Here is a 26,500-nt window from a genome sequence, read left to right on the forward strand (position 1 = left end):
ACATATTCTGCTTAAAAACTAAATAAAATATTTCCTCATCTCCTAGAGGAAAAAAATAAAGAAATAAAATGTCTTATCTATTTTATACACTTGTGATCTTTGTTCTAAAGGTGCCTGGATTATCACAGGTGGTTCTCACACTGGTGTGATGAAGCAAGTAGGAGAAGCACTACAGAATTTTATTCTGAGCAGCACCTATAAAGGCGAGATTGTCGCTATTGGCATTGCAGCTTGGGGGACAATACACAACCGTAATAGCCTCATCTGCCAGACGGTGAGCCAAAAGGACCATGCTATTAGAAGAAATGACTCATAGTACAACTCCATATGGATTTGTCTTGGAGAAAAGGAGGTTTGCAGGTAGATTGAGATGAGAGAGAATAAATACAATATAGCAAAAATCAGCATGTCTTGTACAATTTTGTACTTCTTTATATATTAAGGATGTGAAGAAGGACAATTGTGGGATGTAAACATTGCTAGATTTTGGGTTTCTAATCTCTTGTACCTATGAATAAAATTATCTATTTGGATGTAGCTCAGTTATCACAGTAATAGTCTACTCACTGTCCTATCACATATAGGAACAAAACCATAATAGAGTTGGATGAAAAATGCATCCCATTTCAAAACGTAAACTGTAATAGAATAGAATAGAATAGAATAGAATAGAATAGAATAGAATAGAATAGAATAGAATAGAATAGAATAGAATAGAATAGAATAGAATAGAAGCTGGAAGGGACCTTGGAGATCTTCTAGTCTAGCCTCCTGCTCAAGCAGGAGACCATATACCATTTCAGATAAGTGCCATCCATTCTTTTCTTAAAAACCTCAAGTGATGAAGCACCCACAATTTCTGAAGGCAACCTGTTCCACTGGTTAATTGTTCTCACTGTTAGGAAGTGTCTCCTTAATTCCAGGTTGCTTCTCTCCTTGATTAGTTTCCATCCATTGTTTCATTGTCATTTCATCACTCATTCTCAGTAAAGAAGAACAGCAGTTGTGGGGGAAAGTAGGAGGTGGGAATGGTATATACATCACTTTTTACTGCTGAAAGATGGGACATAAATTTGATAATACATAAATTTGTGTGGTTTTCCCCCCCAACCTGGTTATTTTTAGGGCAGCTTCCCTGCAGAATACATTTTGGATGAGGAAGCTCAAGGAAGCCTTTCTTGCCTGGATAGCAACCATTCACACTTCATTCTGGTGGATGATGGAACACATGGGAAATATGGGGTGGAGATCCCTTTGAGGACCAAACTTGAGAAATACATTTCAGAGCAAACCAAGGTGAAAGAAGGTAATGACAGCCTATTGCTGGTAAAAACGTCATATACCAAGAACACTAAAATATTGTTTGCATAGACTGCAATGCTGATTATGGCATCTGGATCAACTCATCTTCACGAATTCTTCACTTAAATCTTGCTGATTTCAAATGAGGAAATTACGTACCAAAATAATCTGGAATCCTAGGATTAATAAGCAATTACTTTATCAAATAAAATTTAACACATCTGGAGGATATCAAGTTGGAAATGTAGTAAGAGAGTAGAACTAGGACAGTACAGACAGTCCTTGACTTACGACCAAAATTGAGACCAGAATTTCTATTGCTAAGCAAGGTGGTTGTTAGAACTTCTTTTGACATGGTTGTTAAGAGAATCATGATAAGTGATTAACATGGTCATTAAGTAAATCTGGTTTCCCCCATTGACTTTGCTTGTTGAAATCTAGTTCGGATGGTTGTAGATGGCTATCACATGACCCCAGGATGCTGAAACCATTGTAAATACATGCTGGTTGCCAAGCACCCAAATTTTTGATTATGTGAGTGTGAGGATGCTGTGACAATTGTAAGTGCAAAGACTGGTTGTAAGTCACATTTTTCAATTCTGTTGTAACTTTGCTTGGTCATTAATTGAATGAATGTAAGTCAAGAACTTCCTGTACTGCTATTGGAGATGTAGATTATGGTATCTTCATACTATGTCTCTTGTACAATGTGATTTCTTCCATTCAGTTCCACAATCTGGAGAAGACTCACTAATTCTGATTCCAAATTATTGGGAAGGTTGTAGTTATTAAAACAAATGCTGATAAGGATCAATAATAGATAATTTGTCAATTTTATAAAATAAGTTGTGTTTCTGTTTTTATTGTTCATCAACTTAATAGTTATGCTATTTTTTTCCTAAAAAATAAAGGGACTGACTACTAGAAACAGACTAAAAACCTACAACTCTCAGTAATCTGAGACTGGGTTTATTTTTATGTTAGTATGGTATTGGTTTTTAATCAATTTTTTTAGACTCTTGACATTAATTAGTTTCATAACTGCCAGTCTGGATCAGTATCTGTGTGCATCACAATACCCAATTGAAAAAAATGCCAAGAAAGAAGGACACCTAAATACATGGACAATTGACTGAGCCTTTTATTTTCTTTTTCCACAGGAGTTGCCATTAAAATACCTATTGTTTGTGTAGTTCTGGAGGGTGGCCCTGGGACTCTTGATGTAAGTACTCTGCAGCTGTCAGGGTAACTGGGTGATTATGAAGGCAATAGAGTTCTTGTTAATTCCCAAGAAGATTCTAAAAGAAGGAGAGTTAGGAATTTGTTGTAGTACAAGGGTTTGGATGGTGGTAGTTGCTCAAGAGAAATGAAAGCAAGTTAAGATTCTGTTGAGTTCTCAGTGAGCTAAAAGGACAAGAGGAATCATTGTAGACAAGGGACAATAACAAGCCAGTCATGCTAATATTGGTGATTACAGAATCATAGAACAGGAGCGGGCAAGGGGCATTTAGACACTCAATTCCATGACTCTGAACTGAATATAAATCCAAATTAAAATATTCCAGGCAGTTGTCTTTGCCTTGCCTCCATATGAACATATCCAATAAAGGGTGCCCACCTTCTCTTTTTAATATTACTTCCGCTATCAAACGGCTTTGTTAGAGAAAAAAGTATTGCCCTTCCTTATTCCATTTCCTAGGCTGTGCCTTACAGTTGGTGCCTAGGTGGATACAGAACTAGAGATGGGATCTGACCAACTAAGGAATAAAGTAGAACTATTATTTCCTGTAATTTGAAAACTGTATGTGGGCTGAAGTAATTTAAACTTGAATTTACCCTTTTTTCAGCCACACTGCTATTGCCAGATCTCTTTCACAAGTATTATTCTCTCTCTCTCTCTCTCTCTCTCTCTCTCTCTCTCTCTCTCTCTCTCTCTATCTATCTATCTATCTATCTATCTATCTATCTATCTATCTATCTATCTATATATATATATATATATATATATATATATATATATATAAAACGACACACTCCCACCCAATCAGAACACACTTAATCCCCCACCCAATCAGAGCACACCTCCACCCACAGAACACACCCCCTCTGGCAGTTTAAAAAAGAGGAACAAACAGCCACTACCACATGCTTCTCCCAGAAGAAGGAAGCTGAAGCCACAAGCCTGATGATGACGGATGGGATTCCGTCGAAACGTTGCTCCTACACCTTTAGTTCTACGCGGGGAAAAACCCGAATAACCAAAGATCCATATATTATATATATATATATATATATATATATATATATATATATATATATATATATATATATTGTATATATTTGTCAAATTTCATCCTACTATTTTCAGCCCATTTCTGAATCACAGTCAACACAATCATTTTGAACATTACTAGTTTTCTAGCTACTCTATCCATTTGAACTCATCTGCAGATCTTTATCCAAGTAATTTAAAAATGTTCAAAAATAGATTATAACCCTGCACTCATCACCTTCCAGTTAGATGAGAAACCATTAACTAATTAATTATAACTCTTGGAATAAGTTTCTTGATCCAGTTATGTATCTGCATAATTATATAGGTAGGCCTCGACTTACAACAGTTCATTTAGTGACCATTCAAAGTTACAATGGCACTGAAAAAGGGACATGACCATTTTTCACACTTATGACCATTGACCATCCCCATGGTCACATGATTTATATTTGGATGCTTGACAACTGATTCACATTTATGACAGTTGCATTGTCGTGGGGTCATGTGTTCTCCTTTTGTGATCTGACAAGCAAAGTCAATGAGGAAACTAGATTCACTTCATAATTGTGTTATTAATTTAACAACTACAGTGATTCAGTTAACAACTGTGGCAAGAAAAGTCATAAAATGGGGCAAAATTTACTTAACAAATTTCTCACTTAGCAACATAAATTTTGGGCTCAATTGTGGTCATAAGTCAAGGATTAACTGTAATGCCTTCTAGTTACTTGGCTATTAATAATAACCAATATGTTGCTAAAGTTAATAAATATTATGAAGCATTCCACTATTGATGCTTAACCACAGTTAAAATGTTACTCAAACAAAACATTTAATAAATTTAACCTTGAAAATTTATTCCTGATAAATCCATAGTGTACAGGCTTGCTAGTGGCTGCAGCTTTATAAAGCTATTGCCACTGAAATCCAAATGGGTCGGGATTCAGTCTGGGAGAGTTTTTTTCCCCCCACCAGTTCAAATGTGCTGCAGATAATGAAAAAAGCAGACTGTAGGCCATCCAGAAGGATATTGACATTCGTACTGTCACTTAATTTATTGGCAATATGAAATTATATGACCTCAAAGGCTGACCTATTCCAACTATTTGTTTTCTCTAGACAATCTATAATGCAATCAACAATGGCACACCATGTGTGATTGTGGAGGGCTCTGGTCGAGTAGCTGATGTCATTGCTCAGGTGTCTAATCTCCCCAGCCACAAAATAAGCATTTGCCTAATTCAGAAAAAACTGAGTATATTTTTCAAGGACAGCTATGAATTATTCACAGAGAACAAGATTGTGGAATGGACCAAAAAGGTGGGTTTTATCATCCCAATTATGATTCAAGTTTTGTTGAAATTGTATCATATCAACTGCTTACTGATATTTGCATGATATACAGTATATAAATTGGGAATACATATCTCACACCCCCTTTTATGGACCCTTTCACGGAAAAAAGAGAGAAAATGGAAAGCTTTTTCCCCTTCTGAGTCAGGCTCTGCCTTTCTTCAACCCCATTCATTCTTTCCTGGCAGAGCAGACTCCAGGAGATTACTCCTGTAGGGATATGGGCTTCCCTTCATGGAGGCAGAAGCCAGGTCTGTGGTCTGATTCAAATGTCTTGAGTTGGCAGAGCTCAAGTTTGCAGCAAATGTCTTGAGTTGCAGCAAATAGATAAATGTAACCAGCGTGGCATATCGACCATAAACTGAATTAGAAGTCCTTTGTGGGGCTCTTACCTTAGCTACACACTTATTGGTAGCCTTAGGTAACTGCTCTTCTGCCAGCCTTGTGCGCTCAGGATACACTGGCCTCCTATTAAGAGCAATTGTGACCTTGGTCACCTTTTAAGTATGTGAAGTGTTTAAATACTTGAAATAACAGTGTATGAAAAATAAATATTTCCTCAGTCTGAAGGGGCTGTATTTTTCATTATGTCTTAGACAAAATAGAATCAGCTTCAGTTTTTAAAAAAAGAAAAACAAGTGGTGATTATTCTGACTTGAGGATGCAAAGTTGAAAAAGTTGAAAATTAATTCTTACATCAATAACATTGTGACAGAACGCTTGATTAGAATTATACATTATGGTTTTTTTTCTTTTTAGATCCAGGATATTGTGCGAAACAAGCAGCTCCTGACTGTCTTCAGGGAAGGCAAGGATGGACAGCAAGATATAGATGTGGCCATTTTGCAAGCAATGCTCAAAGGTGAGAAGATCAACCACTAAATTAAGATACATAGCTTGTGATCATCTTGAACAGAGAGTTGGACTTAATAGTTTAAATGCTCTTTTTCAATTCTATGGAATGACAAAACATAACTTTATAGCTATTTATTTATTTTTGTGTGAGTAGCCCAAAATTCTGCCCATTACCATAAGCAGTGGTAAAACTGTTGCCCAATATCACATCCTGAAGTGTCAATGTTGCAAACAGAGGTTGAATAAAACCTAGAAAATTAAAAGGTGATTTAACAGAAATGCCTAAATGCTTTATTTGATTTGTTAGGTAGATTATTAACTGTAATGGGCAGTCTGGGGTTCTCCAAATTCAATGTTTGATAATGTAATAAATTCTGACTATTGACTGAGTTGTCTGGGAACTTAGTTTCTAGAATATGCCAGGTTGCCTAACCTACTCATTATTCTCAGGACTAATAGCAATAACAATAGCAATAGCACTTAGACTTACATACCACTTCATAGTGCTTTACAGTCCTAAGTGGTTTACAGAGTCAGCATATTGCCCCCAACAATCTGGGTCCTCATTTTACCAACCTCGGAAGGATGGAAGGCTGAGTCAACCTTGAGCTGGTCAGGATCGAACTCCTGGCAGTGGGCAGTGAGCCTGCAATACTAAACACTATGCCACCAGGGCTCCTGATAGAGATTTGATTAGCAATTTTTTCAGAACAAAATATGAAATGCTCGTTTATTTGATTGTATAGATCACCACAGCCATTATATGTACACTTAAGGTAGAATGTCTTACTCTACAACAAACCTCTGAATAGCAATATTGGATATTGTACACATGGGATGAATTCGCAGAACCATTGCCTGGGAGCAGAATCCTGATCCTGGAGTATATCTTGCGACCAAAGTCAAAAATAACAAAAAAAGCTTCTTTCAACATATAAGAAACAAGAAAAAAGTTAAGGAAATGATTGGTCCATTAGTGGGGGAAAGTGGCAAGAAGGTGACAAGCAACAGGGAGAAAGCAGAACTATTTAACTCGTTTTTTGCATCTGTCTTTACACAAAGGGAAAAAACAGTCCAACCTACCAAAACCAGTGCCATAAAAAACAGAATAGAAACGCAAGTTAAGATAGGCAAGAAAATGGTAAGTGAGCACCTGTCCAGCCTAGATGAGTTCAAATCACCAGGACCAGATGGATTACACCCCAAGGTTCTCAAGGAACTGGCAGACGTGATCTCAGAACCACTGAACTATATTTTTCAAAGATCCTGGAGCACTGGGGAACTACCAGAGGACTGGAAGAGAGCTGATGTAATTCCCATATTCAAAAAAGGGAAAAAATAGATCCAGGAAACTACAGACCTATCAGCCTGACCTCAATACCTGGGAAGATTCTGGAAAAGATAATCAAACAACAAATCAGCGAACACCTTGATGCGAACAAAGTTATCACTAAAAGCCAACATGGGTTTGTCAAAAACAGATCATGCCAGACAAACCTTATTGCATTCTTTGACCAAGTGACAAAACTAGTGGACCAGAAGAATGCTGTAGATATAATTTACTTGGACTTCAGTAAGGCATTTGATAAAGTAGATCACAACCTACTACTTGATAAGATAGAAAAATGTGGGTTAGATAGCATCACCACCAGATGGATTTGTAGCCGTACTCAGCGTGTGGTCCTCAATGGAACTGCATCTACATGGAAGGAAGTGTGTAGTGGGGTGCCCCAGGGCTCTGTTCTGGGCCCAGTGCTCTTCAACATCTCCATCAATGATTTGGATGAGGGGATAGATGGGGAACTCATCAAATTTGCAGATGACACCAAGCTGGCAGGAATAGCCAAATACTCCAGAAGATAGGCTTAAGATACAGGAGGATCTGGACAGACTCGAACACTGGGCACTATCTAACAAAATGAAATTCAATTGTGAAAAAAGTAAGGTTCTATATTTAGGCAGGAAAAATCAAATGCACAGGTATAGTATAGGTGGTACCTTGCTCGATAGTAGTAACTGTGAGAGAGATCTTGGAGTCCTAGTGGACAATTACTTAAATATGAGCCAGCAGTGTGCTGCAGCTGCCAAAAAAGCCAACACAGTGCTAGGCTGCATTAACAGAGGGATAGAATCAAGATCACGTGAAGTACTAATACCACTTTACAATGCCTTGGTAAGGCCACACCTGGAATACTGCATCCAGTTTTGGTCACCACAATGTAAAAAAGATGTCGAGACTCTAGAAAGAGTACAGAGAAGAGCAACAAAGATGATTGGGGGAGTGGAGGCTAAAACACATAGGGAACGGTTGCTGGAATTGGGTATGTGTAGTTAATGAAGAGAAGGGTGAGGGGTGACATGATAGCAGTGTTCCAATATCTCAGGGGCTGCCACAAAGAAGAGGGAGCCAAGCTATTCTCCAAAGCACCTGAAAGCAGGACAAGAAGCAATGGATGGAAACTAGTCAAGGAGAGAAGCTACCTAGAACTAAGGAGAAACTTCCTGACAGTTAGAACAACTAACCAGTGGAACAACCTGCCTCCAGAAGTGGTGAATGCTCCAACACTCGAAGTTTTTAAGAAGAGACTGGACAGCCATTTGTCTGAAATGGTATAGGGTTTCCTGCCTTAGCAGGGGGTTGGACTAGATAACCTCCAAGGTCCCTTCCAACTTATTATTATTATTATTATTATTATTATTATTATTATTATTATTATTATTATTATTATTATTATTATTATTATTATTATTATTATTATTATCTACATCACAAGACAAATATTTCTATTTTCCTAAAGTTTCTTGCTGCTGGAATTATATAAATAGAAGTGATGGAATGTGGTCTGCATTCCCAGGAGAGAGGGAGTGCATTCCAGAGGAGCAAGAGACAATTCAGTTTGGATAGTTTGTATAAGACAAACAAGGTGAAGATAGGTCCTCCTTAATAGTTCTCAGAATATATGCGTTACATGGTTGGTAGTTTAGTTCAGCAAGTATATGGCTGTAGGAGTGGAACAATAAAGAAATCTCCTTGGAAGAAGGAAAACATGCCTTGTTTTTTGGAGTCTGGCAATAATCCAGTAAACAACACTGTGTAACAGCCCAGTTTCAAACCTTTTTGTTATCTTCATCTGTAGCTTCCCGGTGCCATGATCACTTTGGCCATGAAAACTGGGACTACCAGCTGAAGCTTGCAGTGGCATGGAACAGAGTGGATATTGCCAGGAGTCAGATTTTCACCGAAGATCATGAATGGAAGGTAGGTAGACTTCAGGTCACATGCTAACAGTGAGCATGTCCTCTGCTACCTGTGTAATTACAAGATGAGATTAGAGTACCAAGCTTGGTTTGACAGCAAGCTTGTCTTTTGGGAAGACAAGAGCTTGTGCTGCAATCACTCTATGTATCTTTATCTCTCAGAACATGATCTGTGTTATATCATCCTGATGGCCAAAGGTATAATAGTAAGCTATAATATAATTTGTTGGGGATAGAAGAATCCATCACAGGAAATAACCCTAATTTCAAATTTTGGCTTGCTTCTGGTCAATGAATTCTGATTTATAATATCATGGTTTGTTCTATCTGAACCCACAGTTCTGGTTTAATCTTGTTTTCCCCATCTCTTCTAGATACTTTCAGGTGGAAACAAACCAGAAATTGATGCAGCAACTTAGAATCAGTTTTGCTCTTTGGCAAAACTGATTATAATTTTTTTAAACAAGCCACAGGAATCACTCCTAGTTTAGCGTCATATAGAAATACAATTCCTTTATTTACTGAACATTTATTTTCCAATTTTAGTACTAATGTAAGGCACACTCAGTACTTATGTAATATACACTGTGTAATTGTCTATAATTAGTTATTTCTTGGATTAGGACATAGTTGCCGATGCTATAGAGTAGACATTGTCCTTAATTGTTGTCTTGTCCTTTATGTTTGTACATCAAAGATGCTCCCTATCATGGGGAGGACAATTTCATTTGTGTCGATACTGTCTCATTCTGGTTGTTCTCCTGGCTTAACAGCCTTTTGATCTACATCCAATGATGGCAGCTGCCCTCATAGCAAACAAGCCAGAGTTTGTGAAGCTGTTTTTGGAGCAAGGTGTACAGTTGAAGGAATTTGTTACTTGGGATACTTTAATCTACCTCTATGAAAACATGGCAACCTCCAGTGTCTTCCACTTGAAGCTGCAGAAGGTGCTGCTAGAAGAGAAGGAACATGCCGCCATCTCCAAAATGCCAAGGATCCAGCTGCATCATGTATCCCAGGTGCTAAGGGAACTGCTGGGAGATTTCACACAACAGTTGTACCCAAAGCTGAAGAACAGTGAGAAACACCATCTCCCTATTGTATTGCCCCAGAACAAGGTATCGTGCATTTTTACGCTAACAACCCCTTAAGCCTTCCATGACTCTTACGTTTCAATGTAGAACTGTAGAGTTCATTCTTCTATCACTCTGCTTCCATTTTCTTAATATTTTTATTAGAAGTTTTATAAAGAACATAAAAACTAACACAAACCAATAAAGAGTGAAAGAAGCAAAGAAAAGAAAGACAGGATTTTAAAAAGTGAAGAAATAGGGAGCGAAAAGAAGTAGAAAAAAAGTTGTAAAATAATGGAAATCCTTAACCAAAAGCGAGGAGTGTCTGTATTTCTATTAAATTACCACAGGATGAAAAAGTGAAGGAGAGGGGAATGGAATTGAGTAGTCTAACTGCTGGAGCATTCTGCAGCACTTGCTATACTCACTTGGCATATTCAGGTTTCATTTGCTATATTTATTTCCATTCCCTGTACCCCATCTACCCCCTGATTTATTCCAAGACTGAAAGCATAAAAGGTATTATGCTAAAAACCCTTTATTACAACTTTCTGATCATTGTGAAATATCTTTGGAAGACTTAGGTATGGTGAGGGATAGATTCACATTTTTCCCCGTGTTTTGTAGCACAAGGCAAATAATGATTTTTTAAAAAATGAGAGATCAGCTTGAAGTCTATTCTTGGAAACAAAACATTTATTTCTCTATCTGCTGATGAATATCTGATGGATAAAATATCTGATGAATATGATGAATATCTGATGGATACAATTATGAATACTAACCTTTCCCCAATAGGGTGTTTGAGATATCATGGTTATTCTGTTTGGGAGCTACGGAAATTGAAATCCAACACATTTTGAAGATAACAGAAAGGGCGGCGGAATTTCATAGGAAATAATGTCTTTAAATAGTGTGATTAGAGAATATTAGAGTGTAGTTAACTTTTTTTTTCAAGAGGGGGCAGAGCAAAAAGCTTTTGAGATGAGGACATTCCTATTGTGCTAACTCAGTCATGCTGTTTTGGCACTCATTTCTTTTTTTCCCAAAATAATCCCAAACTGCTGCCTCAGTCCTGCCCTTTTATTATTACGGGTGCTTATTTTTATGTAAGTCTTTTGCTCTGTTGCCTGACATTGATTGTCTTTCTGATGGGGCTATTTTTTTCCTGGAGGTGCAAGGAGATGTTATTTCCTTAAAGATGGTATTTCATTTCCCATAGGTGCAAGGAGTACATCTTCAAGCATTCTATAAGCGTTCTGCTGCCCAGGCACCATTCAGCATGGATCCTGTGAGGGATTTACTTATATGGGCAATTGTTCAAAATCGCAAGGAGTTGGCTGATATAATTTGGGCTCAGGTAAATTTTTCTACTTTCAAACCATCTCAACACAGGGCCGAATCCAACTCATTTGTTTTTGTAATAATATTGAAAATGCAGATTAGGTCTGGTAAATGTAGCTTTTTAAATGTTTCCATTGAAAGTTCTTTTTCAACATCTGTGATATATCTGTTACATAATGTAACTTGCAATTAGAAGAGATACAGTTTAGACATGGATTTACCATTTTAGGGGGAATGGGCCATAGCCAACAGTTGACAAGGAGAATAGCAAGCATCCCTGCAATCTGGGAATGTGCATTCTCCCTTCCCAAACAGACTCTCAAAATTAACACAGTCTACTTGGAGCCAGAAATATTGTTTTCCTGCTGACTTGTCCTATTGCTTCAGAATCGAGATTGCATTGCAGCAGCGTTGGCCTGCAGCAATATGCTGAAGGAATTATCTAAGGAGGAAAACGACACTGACAGTAGTGAGGAAATGCTAACCCTGGCAGAGAACTATGAGCACCGAGCTATAGGTGAGTCTAGGTTGGTTTTGTAGAGGTATTGTTATTACAACATTCAACCATGCTTTATTCAATTCCTTACAGTTTTACTTGGGGCAGCTATTTGTACACAACTCTTTCAGCCTCAAGCAAAAAAACTGTAATAAGTGCTACTTTAGCTCCATTCATGTGAACAGCAGCTGCTTTGGTCCCAGATAGAACCATTGCCCTAGAGCACAGGTCTGCAACCCGCGGCTCTGGAGCCTCATGAGGCTCTTTCAGCCATCTCCTGCGGCTCCCAGTCCTCTGCCATGTGCAATCCCCCCAAAAAAAGTGGGACTAAAAAAGTTCAACCAATCAATTCAAACTTCTCATGGAAAAAAAAACACCTTGCGAAGCTTGAATTGATTGGTTGAAGTTCTTTGGTTTGTGGGACGTCCCACAAGCTGTTTGTGGGACTGCCCACAAACCTCTTTTCTTCCTCGGACTGCACATGGTGGCAGCAGAGGAAGAGACAGGAGGACTGCTGGAAAGGTGAGTGGGTCGGTCAGATGGGGCGTGCCAGGGAGAGGGAGTTCTGTGTGTGTGTGTGTGTGTGTGTGTGTGTTTGTGTGTGTCCTCTTCCTTTGGGCCAAAGACGGAGAGCACAGCGGCTACCACGCCGGCCTGGCGCACCTCCAGCATCTCTCAGCGAGTGCACTAGGCCGCCCCAACAGCAGCAGCCATCGCCGGAATGATTGCTTAGCCCTTGGGGCCCACTGCTCCCATGGGGGCTGGCCCAGGAAATTGTTTCTGTGGGGGAGGCGGAGGCTGACGGAGATGCAGCAGACCTCCAGCGTCTCTCTTGCCGCCACCTCCACCGCTACTGTCAGCTTCCGCTACGGCTGAACCCAGGCAGCCTCCTCCACCCCCAACAGTGGCATCCGGAGGTTTTCCGGTTTCATCAGAACCAAGCAGCAAGTGGAAAATTTAGCAGTAGCAGCACTACCAGGAGCGGTTTCAATCAACCCCTCATTGCCAAGCATCCCCATAGAAGTCAATGGAGGGGCCGCGGCTGGCCTTTCGAGTGAATGAGAGCGAGAGAGAAGCTTTTCCAAACAAAAGGTGAGTGAATGAGAGCGGAGCGGGCAGGGTAGATATCTTGCCTTGGCTCCACTCTTCAGTCAAACCCTGTTCTGCACATGCAGGCATGTACGCGCATGCGCGCACATTTTTTGCAGCTCCCAGTTTTTCCTTTTGTGAGGGAACCAGTTCCGAGTGGCTCTTTCACTGTTTCAGGTTGCTGACCCCTGCCCAAGAGTATTTCAGTACTGAACTAACATCATAGCATTTCCCTATTTTGTTTGCTGAAACCCAATCAGGGAACTATCAATTAAGACAAACAATCAAACAGTAAATAACAGCTAATTAAGGATGAAGCCACCAAGACCAGTCCCAACACTGACAGGGCAAGCATCCAGAATATAAACTGAGAGCAAACTCCTTACTTCTTACTGATGATGTTACCTAGTTGGGCAACGAAAGGTCTGCAAAAAAGCAGCCAAGCTCAGAGAGCATCAAGGACTACAGTAATATTGTTTGGGTTATCAGACAGGCTAATAAGGCCTGTCTTGAAGTTATTCTTTTTAAATATAGCATTTGTTTTAATAATGATGCTTCTGCTGAAGGAAAATTAATGTTACTGACATATGAATTACAGTTGTTCTTTAATTAATAGAACAAAGATCATGAAGTTATCTTTCATGATGAGATTGCCATCAGAGTATAACTGATACCTTTCTACTTCTCTAAGCCTTATCAATAAAAATCAGTTATGTGGGCCCAGGGAAGTTTGATATCTTTCAATATAAGCTACCTCACAAGCTTTTGAAGCTAAAATGCCTCTGGATTCCAAAGAAAAAAATGAGGCAGGAATATGATAGGAGTTGTAACTCTTTCTCATCTTGCTTGTTTTCTTAGGTGTCTTCACAGAATGTTATCGGAAGGATGAAGAAAGAGCCCAGAATCTCCTGATCCGGGTCTCTGATGCCTGGGGAAAAACCACATGCCTTCAGTTAGCTCTGGAAGGCAAAAATATGAAGTTTGTTTCTCATGGGGGTGTTCAGGTGTGACTTACTTTCTTGTGATCTCTTCAGGAAACAAAGAATACAATACTCTTGTCTTGATTCTATAGAAAGGGAAGCAAACCATTATATATAATGTGGATCAGGCCCTACCTCAACTGTTGTATTAAATACTGGGTACCACACATTGAGAAGAATTCAGATGAACAGAAGTAGCTTTTTTAAAAAAAAGGATAATCAGATGACTACAAGCTATATAATATGAAAAAAGATGGGAAAAGTGGGAATACTTATGCTTAAGAAGACTGTGGGAGGATATGATTGTGCTCTTTTGAAAATAGGTTACCCAGAAGGTCAAAACTTTTTCTCTATTACTCCAGAATGCAGAATAATGGATTTTAAAAAGATAAAAGGATAAAATGAATAAAAAGTCAGATTTGTTAAAAGGCAGACCTAAATAACCCTTGCCAGCCATTTACTGCCAGTTGCACACTATGTAGCCTCTGCATGTATAACTTTTACTAAGAAATGGTTGCATTGCTGAACAAACATCACCCACTATTTCCTTTTCAATTGACTACTGTAGTGTTTCTAAACCTGGACAGTGGAAGTGAACTTTAACTTCCAAAATTCACAGACAGCTGGCTGGGGAATTCTGGAAACTGAAGTCCACCTATCTTCCAAGTTGAGAAACACTGTGCTGGAAGAACCACCTATCCAGACAGCAGTGTCTATACAGACACACTCACACACACACAACATATTGTGGCTAAACCCCCAAGGATACAGAAAAATGAGTATCTTAAATAGAATTCTCACCCAAAGATGCTTTCTTTCCACAACTACGTAAGTGCTTATGATATTTGCTTCTGTAGCTTCATGACACAAATGTTCTGTGCTTTGCACTACAGTACATAAACTCTGTTCCAGTGAAATGGCATTTGAGAACAAATAATGATACAGAATTGTTGAGCAGGCAATTGAAGTTGAAGTGGGGATAGGGGAATGTTATATAACGGCATCACGGTATCATAAGCAGTAATTTCTAAGCAGATGACAGCATGACTAATTTCACACTAAACAGACCTAGATTACATTTTTGACCCAATCAACCACATTTCTAAGAAGTAGCCCTTTAAAAAGACATCCAGGAAAAAAATCTGATTTGTTTTTAAATTTTAGAAAAAACTGAAATGCAACTGTTACAAGAGAGAACAATGCTATTTTGGAAGCATATGTTTCTAGTCAGAAACATGGAGTCAAGCTGTCACATAGTAACCCATCATGCCTGGATTATATTTTCCTAGTTCTGTTGCAGTTTGGTGAGATCCCTTACTCAGGTCAGCAATTTGTATCTTGCTGGGATACACATATGGTGACCTCTTCTGTCCTACTAGGTCAGGACATGGCCAAGTGTATTGCATAATTATTTATCCATTACTTATTCTCATTTTTTTTGGCCTAAGACCCTTGGTGAGTTCAATCTCATTCTTCTCTGCAAACTGATTCCCTTACCCAGGATATCTAACTCTCAAAATGTCACTTCTCTTTTCAGGCCTTCCTAACCAGAGTTTGGTGGGGAAAGCTGAGTGTCGATAATGGGATATGTCAGGTCATCCTGTGCATGCTGTTCTTCCCTCTTCTCTATACAGGCATCGTAACTTTCAGGTACTTGCAGAACTTGACTGTACTGTTTTATGGCGGTACAGGGAGATTTATAGGACTTTGTAACTTCATCTCACCTCCCTATTGTGCAAGATAAAATGCCACTAGGGCAAATTTCAGATGTCACCAATCCACTAATTACCCTACTCTTCTCTAAAAAGCTGATTCACTTATGTGCTATCTACTATTTATTTATCACATTTATACTTGATGGGTAATTTTCTCAAGGGCCATAATAAGGAATTGGGTTTGTTGTAGAGGGCTAACCACTAGCTTCTGGCTGTGCTTTGCCCACTCATCCGTAATGTCAAACTTTGTCTGAGGCAGCAGTGGGTGGCTGAGCCCAAGTCCCCTCATGCAATGACTACCTCCACTGCCTCCTCTGGCTGCTCCAGGCAAGAGGTGAGTACTGCGTGGATGCAGAAAAGCACTTTCTCTCCTTGCCTTCCCACTGCCACCAGCTGATTGAAGGACCACATAGTGACTGCACAGAGCTGGACCTGACTTGGCTTCTTCTCCCACCCACTCATTTACATTTCCACCGGCAGGGATAGCCAGTGGGCCAGATGTAGCCTGGGGGCTGTAAAATGCCCAGAGCTGTACTAGATGCAAGTAAAACACATCTTAACTATTAGATTAGCCATATTATTATCAGTTTCAGTTATGTTTTTCCACAGTGCATGTCTTTCATAAGAGAGTCAGCTTCTTCATTTTCTAAATTATTGAAATCTATATAATATGTAGAACATGTAAACTAGTATTTCCTATTTTCTAGTAAAATGATCGAGCAGTATACAGATTTATGTCCAACTTGAAACCAATAAAACACAGAATCAAATTCAATTCAATAGCCAATAAAAGCATGTATTTTTGCTACGTCGAAATGTAGCAGCCATGTTAAGAAATGCCTTTTAAATATGCATAGGATATGGGGTATTTTTGCTATTATAAATTTGGCACAATTTTTAAAGCTGGATATAAGCGTTCTCAGCAATTATCCAAGGTGAATCTTGGCAGGAAGGGGCTTTGTTTGATGAAGAGAAAAATAAGATCATTGACAAAGAGTAAGACTATCCATGTGGTATTTCAGTCATAATCATAGAGTAGACATGGTGATATGTGGAAGAGGTATGACTTCTTGTTATAAGTACATCCAGGCCAATCTACTATTCTTTCCTTTCACAGAAAAAAAAGGAACCAGCCAACTCCTGGTTTGAACCGCTTCCAAGCTTTCTTCACTGCTCCTGTGGTCATCTTCCACCTCAACATCCTTTCCTACTTCAGTTTTCTCTGCCTATTTGCTTTTGTGTTGATGACAGATTTCCAGTCAACTCCATCCTGGCCAGAATATGTCATCTATTTCTGGCTTTTCTCCTTGGTGTGTGAAGAGGCCCGACAGGTATTGTTGAACAAATCAAGGCAACATTGCTCTTCAGCTTCAGACTGTTACTTGATTGTTCAGGGTCAGTGACCACTAGGAGACATTGCATTACCATTTTCATTCTTATTGGGAATTGTCAGATGTAGGTAGTCAGATGTTACACAATGGGGTTCCAAAGTGGTGGGATTCAAATATGTGAACAACCAGTTCTCTGTGTGGATGCCACTTCCAGAAGTCCATTCTAGGCCTGGGCAACAAAAAATTAGCTACCAGTTCTGCTGAAGAGGTGCAAACCAGCTGAATCCCACCACTGGGGTTCCCAGTGGAGACTATGAACTCCATAGAACAATATATGGCTAACCATGTCTGACAATTCCCAGTGAGGTTGAAACCAGTAATGTAATGCTTCTTGGTGGTCAATATAATTGAAAATACATCAGAGGACATGCACCGTGTAAAAATAGAGAACTCGTGTAAAATGTCCATGCATGGGAACATGACATAATATAGGATTTGTATCACTCATCTCTGAGATCTTAAGGAAAGGTAGCATGTATATATCATTTTAAGAGGTTATTGATTGTTCTATATCAGGGGTATCAAACTCAATTTCATTGAGGGCTGCAACAGCATTGCGGTTGCCCTCAGGGGGCCAGGTGGGTATGGCCAGGGTGGGCGTGGCCTACTGGATGGGCGTGGCTAGAGTGCATATGGCCTACTGGGTGGGCGTGGCCAGCTCTACATCGTTGGCTTCAAGGGTGCCTATGGGGGCCTGGGCAGGAGTGGGAAAGATCTGAGGGTCTCTGGCAGAAGGAGGGTCACTGGGCCAGGGCCAAGGCAGTGGGGGCCGTTCCCTCACTGTTTCCAGGATGGCTTCGCAGGCCGCATAAAACCACTTCGCAGGCCAGATCCAGCCCCCGGGCCTTGTGTTTGACATGTCTGTTCTATATGGTAGGAAAGTTTTCTCAGTAAATTGAACAAATCTAGGTAAAATTTAAGGACATTGCATTCAATATCCTAATTCAAAATCAAATTAATCCTTGGCTAGTTTCAGTGTAATATAAACTGATTTAACAACTTCAGAAATCTTTTTTAGAAGAGTGCATGAGATGGGAGAAGAGGGAGCGCTCCAGCTTATTTTCTTTTCAATATACTATAGATTATTAGAAGGATCACAATGTCTGACTAATCCATGGTAAATCTCTTTCTTTCTTTCTTTCTTTCTTTCTTTCTTTCTTTCTTTCTTTCTTTCTTTCTTTCTTTCTTTCTTTCTTTCTTTCTTTCTTTCTTTCTTTCCTTCTCTTTCTTTTTTCCTTTCTTTCTTTTTCAGCTTTTTTGTGATCCTGATGGGTTTGGCTTGATCAAAATGGCTTCTTTATATTTCAGTGATTTCTGGAATAAACTGGATGCCTGTGCCATTCTGATCTTTATAGTTGGGTTGGTCTGTAGGTAAGTCACTGTGTATGGTTATCCTGGTGGAGGGTGGGAGGATTGTTTTGTTATGCTAATCACTAATCACAAAAAAATCTACTTGATATCACGTATAAAAGAAAAAGTAATAAAAATGCAAATAATTTTCAGCCAGATGCTTTTGCTTCCAAATGCCCTAAGATCAGACTTAGGTTCATATCACATTCTCTCAACATATGCCTTAGAATTCAAATCCTTTCCTTTTAACTCTACATATGAGGAAGCTTCATTGATATGCAATTCCCCTTTGTTAGCTCTTTGATCAGTTGGACAGAGAATTGTCCTGAATATATAGCCTTTCTGGCTAGTCTTTTCCTATACAGAGATTACTATCCTGTTAATCCACAATTTCTCTGAGTCTTTTTTGTATTTTGGTTAATATGCTAAGCATGCCATGAAATATTGCTGTGGAGGGAATGTATGCATAATCCTCTTGTGTGAATGATTGTTTGCCTTTAGGAAAATATTAGTTCAGATTTCTCAATCTTTTGGCAACAAATGCTTCCTTATAATTAAGGCCAGCAATCTTTGGGAATAGTGGCCCATTGTTATATTGGTAATACAATTAATATGTATTTTTGTTTCTATCCTTTGTGCTAAGATGGTTCCCAGCAACTTTGTACCCTGGAAGAATTGTACTATCCTTAGCTTTCATTATTTTCTGCCTGCGTCTATTGCATATATTCACAATCAGTAAAACTCTTGGTCCCAAGATTATTATAGTGAAGAGAATGGTAAGTTGTAGTTTCTATCGATAAACACCATGGAATGTTAATAGTAATTTTTCAAAATTCACTTTTATGATGAGGATGCCTGAACCAAAGAAATTTTAAGTGATTGTTCTTTCTGCTTTGTTTGGTGGATTTACAGATGAAGGATATCTTTTTTTTCCTCTTCCTCTTGGCTGTTTGGATCGTATCCTTTGGAGTAGCCAAACAAGCTATCCTAATCCACAACGAGAAACGGGTAGACTGGATCTTCCGAGGTGTTTTTTACCATTCGTACTTGACATTATTTGGACAGATCCCCTCCTATGTTGATGGTATGTAGTACAGAATTATTTTATACTCTGGACTAGCAAGGGTCAGTTTGTTCAACTGTGTTAATGACATTCATCACTAAACATCTTATAACCTTCTCTGAGAAGTGTTTGTACAAATTTCATAGTGTACACAAATCAATAAAACTATGAATAAATGGCTAACAGGATAGATAATTGTGAAAGATGATGCCATATCAGATAAAGCTACATCATAAATAGCAACAATGCCATTTAGCTTGTCTTTATATGAGAGAAGTTTAACCAAATGAAACCCTCTCTTTTAATCTACTTCTGGTCTGCTTAAATAACATATGAAGTACGTGCTTCATGATACTATTCTTAATTCCAAAACAATTACATTGCTGTGTTCCTGGGGTCATATTTTAGACTCGGGCTATAAATAGGAAGCCAAATAACCACAAGGTCCTCAGAGAAGTTGTGACCTGTCCCTGGCAGCATTTCAATGGCAGCACATCTTAATAGCTGTTCATAGTGTGTGCACATCTGAATCATCTGTCCTATTTAGCACTACCTTTTAAAAATCAAATCGTAGAGGGTTGAGTCATTCATCCCAGGCCTTTCCCAAAAAAGATTTTTAAAGCCTTTATAATGATAGATATCTGTTGTTTATATGGCAATGCAGTATGTTACTTATCGTGCATCAGGGAATTAGATGACCTTCCTCTTATTGCTGTAACACCCAGCACTTGTTGGGTTTACTGTGTTTTCTAACAGGAGTGAATTTCAACTTTGATCAGTGCAGCCCAAATGGGACTGATCCATATAAGCCCAAATGTCCTGAGAGCAGTGAAGCCAACAAGAAGCCCATTTTCCCAGAGTGGCTGACAGTAATTTTGCTTTGCCTCTACCTACTCTTCACCAACATTCTCCTTCTCAACCTCCTCATTGCTATGTTCAAGTAAGTTTCACACTCTGGATTCTGTATTGCCTAAAGAGCACTGAGGCTCACAAGAAATGAAAATGAAAATGTCTGCCCCTCACATTGGTTATAACAGCATAGAACGGAAAGTGAACCAAAAATACTTGGCTCAGAGGCAGGTAGTTCTGTCCTAGCCTCTGTGAATACTGTTCAACCGCTTACTTGCGAGGAAAAACCCCTTTGCATGGAACAAGGCAGGACTTGATAAGATAAACCCCTTTTATTTTGACACAGCTTTTATGGAACAAAACTCCAACCAGTCCTTTAGCTGTTGAAAAGAACAAGATCAGTTTCTGAGTTCTCAGCTAGAATGCTCAAGGTTTAAATCACTCAAACACACAGAAATCTGACAAACCTGCATAAACATCCAAGAATCCTGAGGCAAGATATCCAACGACAGAAGCACAAAACCATAGCATAAACGTTTGCCTTCGGCAACCAGCCCCTCCCACACCTCTCCTCTTTATAGTCCAGCCATGGTGTGGCTTCTTAGAGTCTTTTACTTTTCCTGGAGAGTCGCCTCACTGCCCTCCGCTATCCTGCATGCCTTTCCTCCCTGCACATCCATGCATCAGGCTCCCAACCCAGCTGTCTCTCTGCCTGAGCGTGAGTAGATGGGCCCAGTGGCACATCTAGCTCTGAGTCTTCATGCTCCTCAGAGCCTTCCACAGACTCTGATGTGACCCCAAGCAACCCTTCCCCCTCATCTGATTCATCTCACTTGGCTGCTGGATCTGCTGGCAGGCGAGGACTCACAACACTGGTAAAGAGAGGCAGCTTTAATAGGTAGTAATAAACAGTTTTATAATATCCATTCTTCCAGGACCATAAATAGATATGTTGTTACTGTATTGACCCTTAGTTAGTGAGATACATGGAGAGTACCCATTATGCTCTGTGTTTGCATGAGTTATTTAGAAGATTAAATTCAGTAATGGATGTGTTTTTCTTCTCCCCAGTTACACATTCCAGCAAGTGCAGGAGCACACTGACCAGATCTGGAAATTTCAGCGTCATGACCTGATTGAAGAGTATAATGGCAGGCCACCAGCTCCACCACCTTTTATCCTCCTAAACCACTTGCAGATATTTGTCAAATGTGTGTTTCTTCAAAAACCAACCACACGGCACAAGCAGCTCAGTAAGGCCCTGATATTTTGAGCCAGGCTTAACATTGTTCAGTCTCTGGCTGTCAACACTTTATGACAACTTGTAATTCATTAACAGTAGAAACAAAGGAAAAAGGAGAATGGAAAGAGGTGATATTTAGAATATGGAGCATAAAAAAAATCCATCAGAGCTTTTGGATCAATTAGAGGTTTCAAAGCACACCAGCGCTATGACTTAACTAATTGGTATCTCTTTATAAAATTTTATGGGCTTTTTTTGTCCTTGTACTTTTCTTTGTTGTTGTAGTTGTTTTCACACAAATGGAGGTTATCAGAACAGAATCAAAGTTCTCCAGATTTACTAAACATGAACATGAACATTAATATTTAATATTCAAGCAATTGTTCACTTTTTATTTTCATAAAGAACTGATAGGGTTTTTTTAATAACTTTTGGTTAAAAGGAATTTTTTATATTTTAATTTGTTATTGCTTAGTTAAAGACATTAGATTTTGGTTTCAGCTGCCATTTCTCCAAATCCTGCCACTTATAAATTTGTTTGGTAAAAGTTAAGCAGACATGGAGACAAAATGAACTTTCATCTTACTCCCTATCTTGTTCTGTTCTCTTCTTTCCAAATTCAATTCTTATGACAGTTTCTTATTCATTGCAAAGATGAAGACTTAAATAAACAAACAAATAAGGAACAACAAAAACCTTGGATTAATGTGAAATGTTAAGAAAGTACACAATGGTAATGCCCACTTGCACATGTAGTGAACTGTCAGTTGATTATAAAGCAGTGAACAAAGCAGGTATAGAGTTTTGTTTTCCAAGGATCAAAAAATTGATATAAAGGAACAGCATGTGTAAAAATTAAGGAGGAGCTAATTCTTGAAAGGCAATGACAAACTTAGGTGTCATGATGGATAAGGACATTTCAGTTACGGTAAAAATAATTAAAGCAGTACTCTTCAAAGGGAGGGAGGGAGGGAGGAAAGGAAGGATGACATCTTTAGTGAAACTTACAAATAATACTATGGACAGAACAAGGAATTAGTCTTTTTATGTGACAAAGGGAGCAGACTAATTTGGGTAAGAATATCAGTGTATCAAATATAGAAACTTTCTAAGAGAAATCATTTGGCCAGAAACCTATCAAATGAAACGGATTATGAACAGAAGAAGCTGATAGCTAATTTATAGAAAGCATCCTATATTTCTTTTCCTAAACTCTGATTTTGGCTTCCTGTAATATGTCAATGGAAGAGGAAACCCAGAATGCTCATAACATGAAATATGTTAGAATTATCCATTCCTTCTTTGAAAATGGCAGAAATTTTGCTAAAAGGAGATTCAACATTCAAAGTATTATTTTAACTGTGTTCTATATTAGGAGAATATGTATTCATTAAGATGTTTGATTCAAGAACATTCTTCAATTTGGGAAAGATTTTGGGCTGATGTCTGAAGTTATATGCTCATGAATAACTATCAGATATTAAGTTACAAGTAAATACTTAATTCCACAGGGACGCGGTGGCTCAGTGGGTTAGGACGCTGAGCTTGTCGATCAGAAGGTCGGCAGTTTGGCGGGTCAAATCCCGAGTGCCGCGTAACAGAGTGAGCGCCTGTTACTCGTCCCAGCTTCTGCCAACCTAGCAGTTCGAAAGCACGTAAAAATGCAAGTAGAAAAATAGGGACCACTCCGGTGGGAAGGTAACAGCGTTCCGTGCGCCTTTGGCGTGTAGTCATGCCGGCCACATGACCACGGAGACGTCCTCGGACAAGTGCTGGCTCTTCAGCTTTGAAACGGAGATGAGCACCGGCCCCTAGAGTCGGAAACGACTAGCACGCATGTGCGGGGGAACCTTTACCTTTTTTAAATACTTAATTGGGAAGAATATAAAAAGGCATATATGCTGGAGTGACAAATGGACATGATTGTCCATCTCTATTGTAACTGTCAATATTCTGAGATGAGAGCTCTATGTATTATATTTCATTTGGCCTGCAGAAAAGAAATTTGAGAAGAACGAAGAGGCAGCTTTATTGTCCTGGGAGATGTACTTAAAGGAAAATTATTTGCAACTCCAACAGTGTCAACAAGAAATGATTCCTGAGCAGAAAATCCAGCACATCACAGATAGGTGAAGACTATCTTTTCAATTTATATAGTAACAATAGCAGGCCAGTTCACGATCAAGATTGTGAAATATAATTCACGAGAATGTGAAAGGTTTGAATAACCCTGCTAATGCATACCTCATTTAAGGCCTTCTGACTACTCCAAGCCGCACTTGTCCCTAGTATTCCTATTAGGATTCAGAATACAAATTGGTAGGAAGAGATCTACATGTGTTCACTAGTGGAAGAGCATCCTAATTGTTTGAATTGAGGCAATTGATAATGTCACAAAACATCATGTTTAGAGGGTGTAATCGCTCTCCCTTTGATCTTGCTTGAAATTCTAATCTTTTTTTTCCACAGAGTGGATAAACTAACAGAAATGCTGGACCCTGATCAGGGGAAAATGATGAGGCTATTGGAACAAAGGTTGTTGCACTTGGAAGAACAGGTAATACTAACTTCCAAAGCTTCCTCTCAGCTTATCCTAGCTGGAGAATATTGAAAACTTATGCAAAGCATGGGCCCATCTGGATATCAGGCAGCTCTCTCAGAGAACTGGAGAGCATATCATGTATCATGTCAGTCATACTATAGCATTTAAAAGAGAACTGTGTGAAGTAAAGGCATCTCTGCAGATACCCATATTCCACTGAAGCTTCTTTTAGTCATTAAATTCCCAGTGTCAGAAAATAAGGTAAATTGTGGATTAAGCTATATAATAAGCTACATTATACAAGCAGGCACATGTCTCAAAGGGATAACCAATTTTTAATGGTCTCTTGTAAAAAGATTACCACGTGAACCAACACTATAAACACTTTAGAGTTCTTTCTTGAGGACTAGATACACTAAACAACTATATTTTTTAACCTTCTTTCTCGAAAGTCACTTTTTAATGAATGTAGTAATTAACATGTGTAATGAATTGCTTCTTTTGTAGGCATTCCACTTTGCAAAGGCATTAAAATGGATTGTTCAATCATTGTCTAACAGTGGGTTTGGTACAGAGGAAGATATTCCTGTTTTAGGTATGTCTCACTGCAAGCACATACTTCTGAGAACCATTTTGCATTATATTTGTATTTTGGTATACAGGTATGTATCATTTTTCATTTCATAAATGGGACCTTAATGTTTCTTTTCCACTTTATATTTTTTTTTGGGGGGGAAACACCAATAACGCACACACATAGTGAAACTGTGATGTATAATTTCTTTATTTGCCAGAACTTGAATATAAAATGTATCACAAGAAGTAAAGAATTCTCACTATTCCAAGTTATATTTTGTTCTGCTCATTCATCTCATTTGAAGATGAATGTAGATTTTCTTAGCACTGATTCACATTATGTAGTAATGGCCATATACCTCAGCTATAGTGGCATCATGGGCAGAATTTTGCAGATCCCTAATTTGCTCTATTGCTTTCTGCAATAAATATTCACTATGCCATCTTGATCTTTACTGCACTGCTGAGTCACCTTTGCCTGAGAAGCTGTCTGATATAATTAAAGTACTGGACTGCAATGAGGGAAATTTCAGGTTCAAGACTTCACTCAACTGTGAAGCTCATTAGGTGACTTCAGGTCACTTGCTCTCCCTCTGACTCTAGAAAAAATGAGAAGAGATCTCTACATGCACCACATTAAGTTCTTTAAATTTGAAAGAGGAAAAACAACATTTGTCTTGCGCAACGAGCTTTTTTCAGAAGGGAAGACTGCTTAAGGGAAGACATTCATAACATGAGAATGTTAGAATTTGTATTAATTGCCTGCATAGAAATGTTTTTACTATTGCTGGGTCTAAAAACCTGATATAAAATGAATTGAGTAGAAACGTGGGAAAACTGCTTTTTATCCCAAATAATTTTCAATAGTATGACAAGTATGCTGAAGAAGGAAAAATAGTGTTATATTTCTTTAGCCAAAAAGGTTCTTCATACTGAAAATTCTTCTGTTTTGTCTCTGACTGTATTATATTTAATTGCTTATTAGGTTTACCTCTAGATTCGTAAGGGTGTCCTGGTGGTTTATAATACAGAAATATAAAAACAGAATAAAAACATAATTATCAATAAAAATACAACAATAAAAACAGTAAATGAATCCTCAAAGGTCTTCTGGTACATTTTTATTTCTGAGCCCAACAGTGAAAATAACAATGTAATCTCAAAAGGGAGGTGTTCCACAACATGGGAGCTGCAAAAGAATAACATTGCTCATAACCCCATCTCTTTCATTTCCACTTATGGGAATCATTAAAATATATCAGCAGAAAATCCATAGTGGATAAGTTGGGTGGGCCACCTCTATGCTTCACACCAATTGCATTTCTGAGTGATCTTCAGAGGCAGCCCCAAATGGAGAGCATTCCAGTAAACTAAACTGGTGGTGATAATAATATGAATTACTATGGCAAGTCCTTTAAAGCATCAGACTAGAAACAAGGAGACTGTGAGTTCTAGTGCTGCTTTAGGCATGAAAAACTGGCTGGGTGATTTTGGGCCAATCATTTTTTGTCAGCCCAACCCACCTCACAGTATTGTTGTTATGAAGATAATATGATGAGAAAAGAGTATTAGGTATGTTCACCACCTTGAGTTACTTATAAACAGTGTGTGTGTGTGTGTGTTGTGTATAAATTAATAAAAATATCTCCTCTGTCTATGGTCTCTACTTGCCTGTCAAGTGGTAGCTATGAATTGAGGAGGACTCTCTGGTCATGGATCTGTTGTTTCAAGGGAAGCATTGCCCCT

At 38.7% G+C, this 26,500-nt stretch overlaps 1 protein-coding gene across 1 annotated transcript in view; it reads left to right on the forward strand.

Moving 5' to 3' along the window:
* The window catches only part of TRPM2 (transient receptor potential cation channel subfamily M member 2), a 34,786-nt gene that overhangs the window by 299 nt on the left and 7,987 nt on the right, over positions 1–26,500 (forward strand). The window contains exons 2-21 of the mRNA XM_081329091.1: positions 111–360; positions 1,126–1,306; positions 2,463–2,524; positions 4,697–4,897; positions 5,690–5,792; positions 8,923–9,044; positions 9,817–10,161; positions 11,339–11,476; positions 11,848–11,977; positions 13,904–14,049; positions 15,563–15,675; positions 16,858–17,071; positions 18,384–18,502; positions 19,125–19,257; positions 19,394–19,565; positions 20,301–20,484; positions 21,465–21,646; positions 23,633–23,765; positions 24,106–24,193; positions 24,686–24,773. Coding sequence (XP_081185217.1) covers positions 328–360; positions 1,126–1,306; positions 2,463–2,524; positions 4,697–4,897; positions 5,690–5,792; positions 8,923–9,044; positions 9,817–10,161; positions 11,339–11,476; positions 11,848–11,977; positions 13,904–14,049; positions 15,563–15,675; positions 16,858–17,071; positions 18,384–18,502; positions 19,125–19,257; positions 19,394–19,565; positions 20,301–20,484; positions 21,465–21,646; positions 23,633–23,765; positions 24,106–24,193; positions 24,686–24,773 — 2,887 coding nt within the window. The 5' untranslated portion in view covers positions 111–327. The remainder of the gene's footprint in view (positions 1–110; positions 361–1,125; positions 1,307–2,462; positions 2,525–4,696; positions 4,898–5,689; positions 5,793–8,922; positions 9,045–9,816; positions 10,162–11,338; positions 11,477–11,847; positions 11,978–13,903; positions 14,050–15,562; positions 15,676–16,857; positions 17,072–18,383; positions 18,503–19,124; positions 19,258–19,393; positions 19,566–20,300; positions 20,485–21,464; positions 21,647–23,632; positions 23,766–24,105; positions 24,194–24,685; positions 24,774–26,500) is intronic.

Source organism: Vipera berus (assembly GCF_964194415.1).
Source record: "Vipera berus genome assembly, chromosome: 5".
Lineage (NCBI taxonomy): Eukaryota > Metazoa > Chordata > Lepidosauria > Squamata > Viperidae > Vipera > Vipera berus.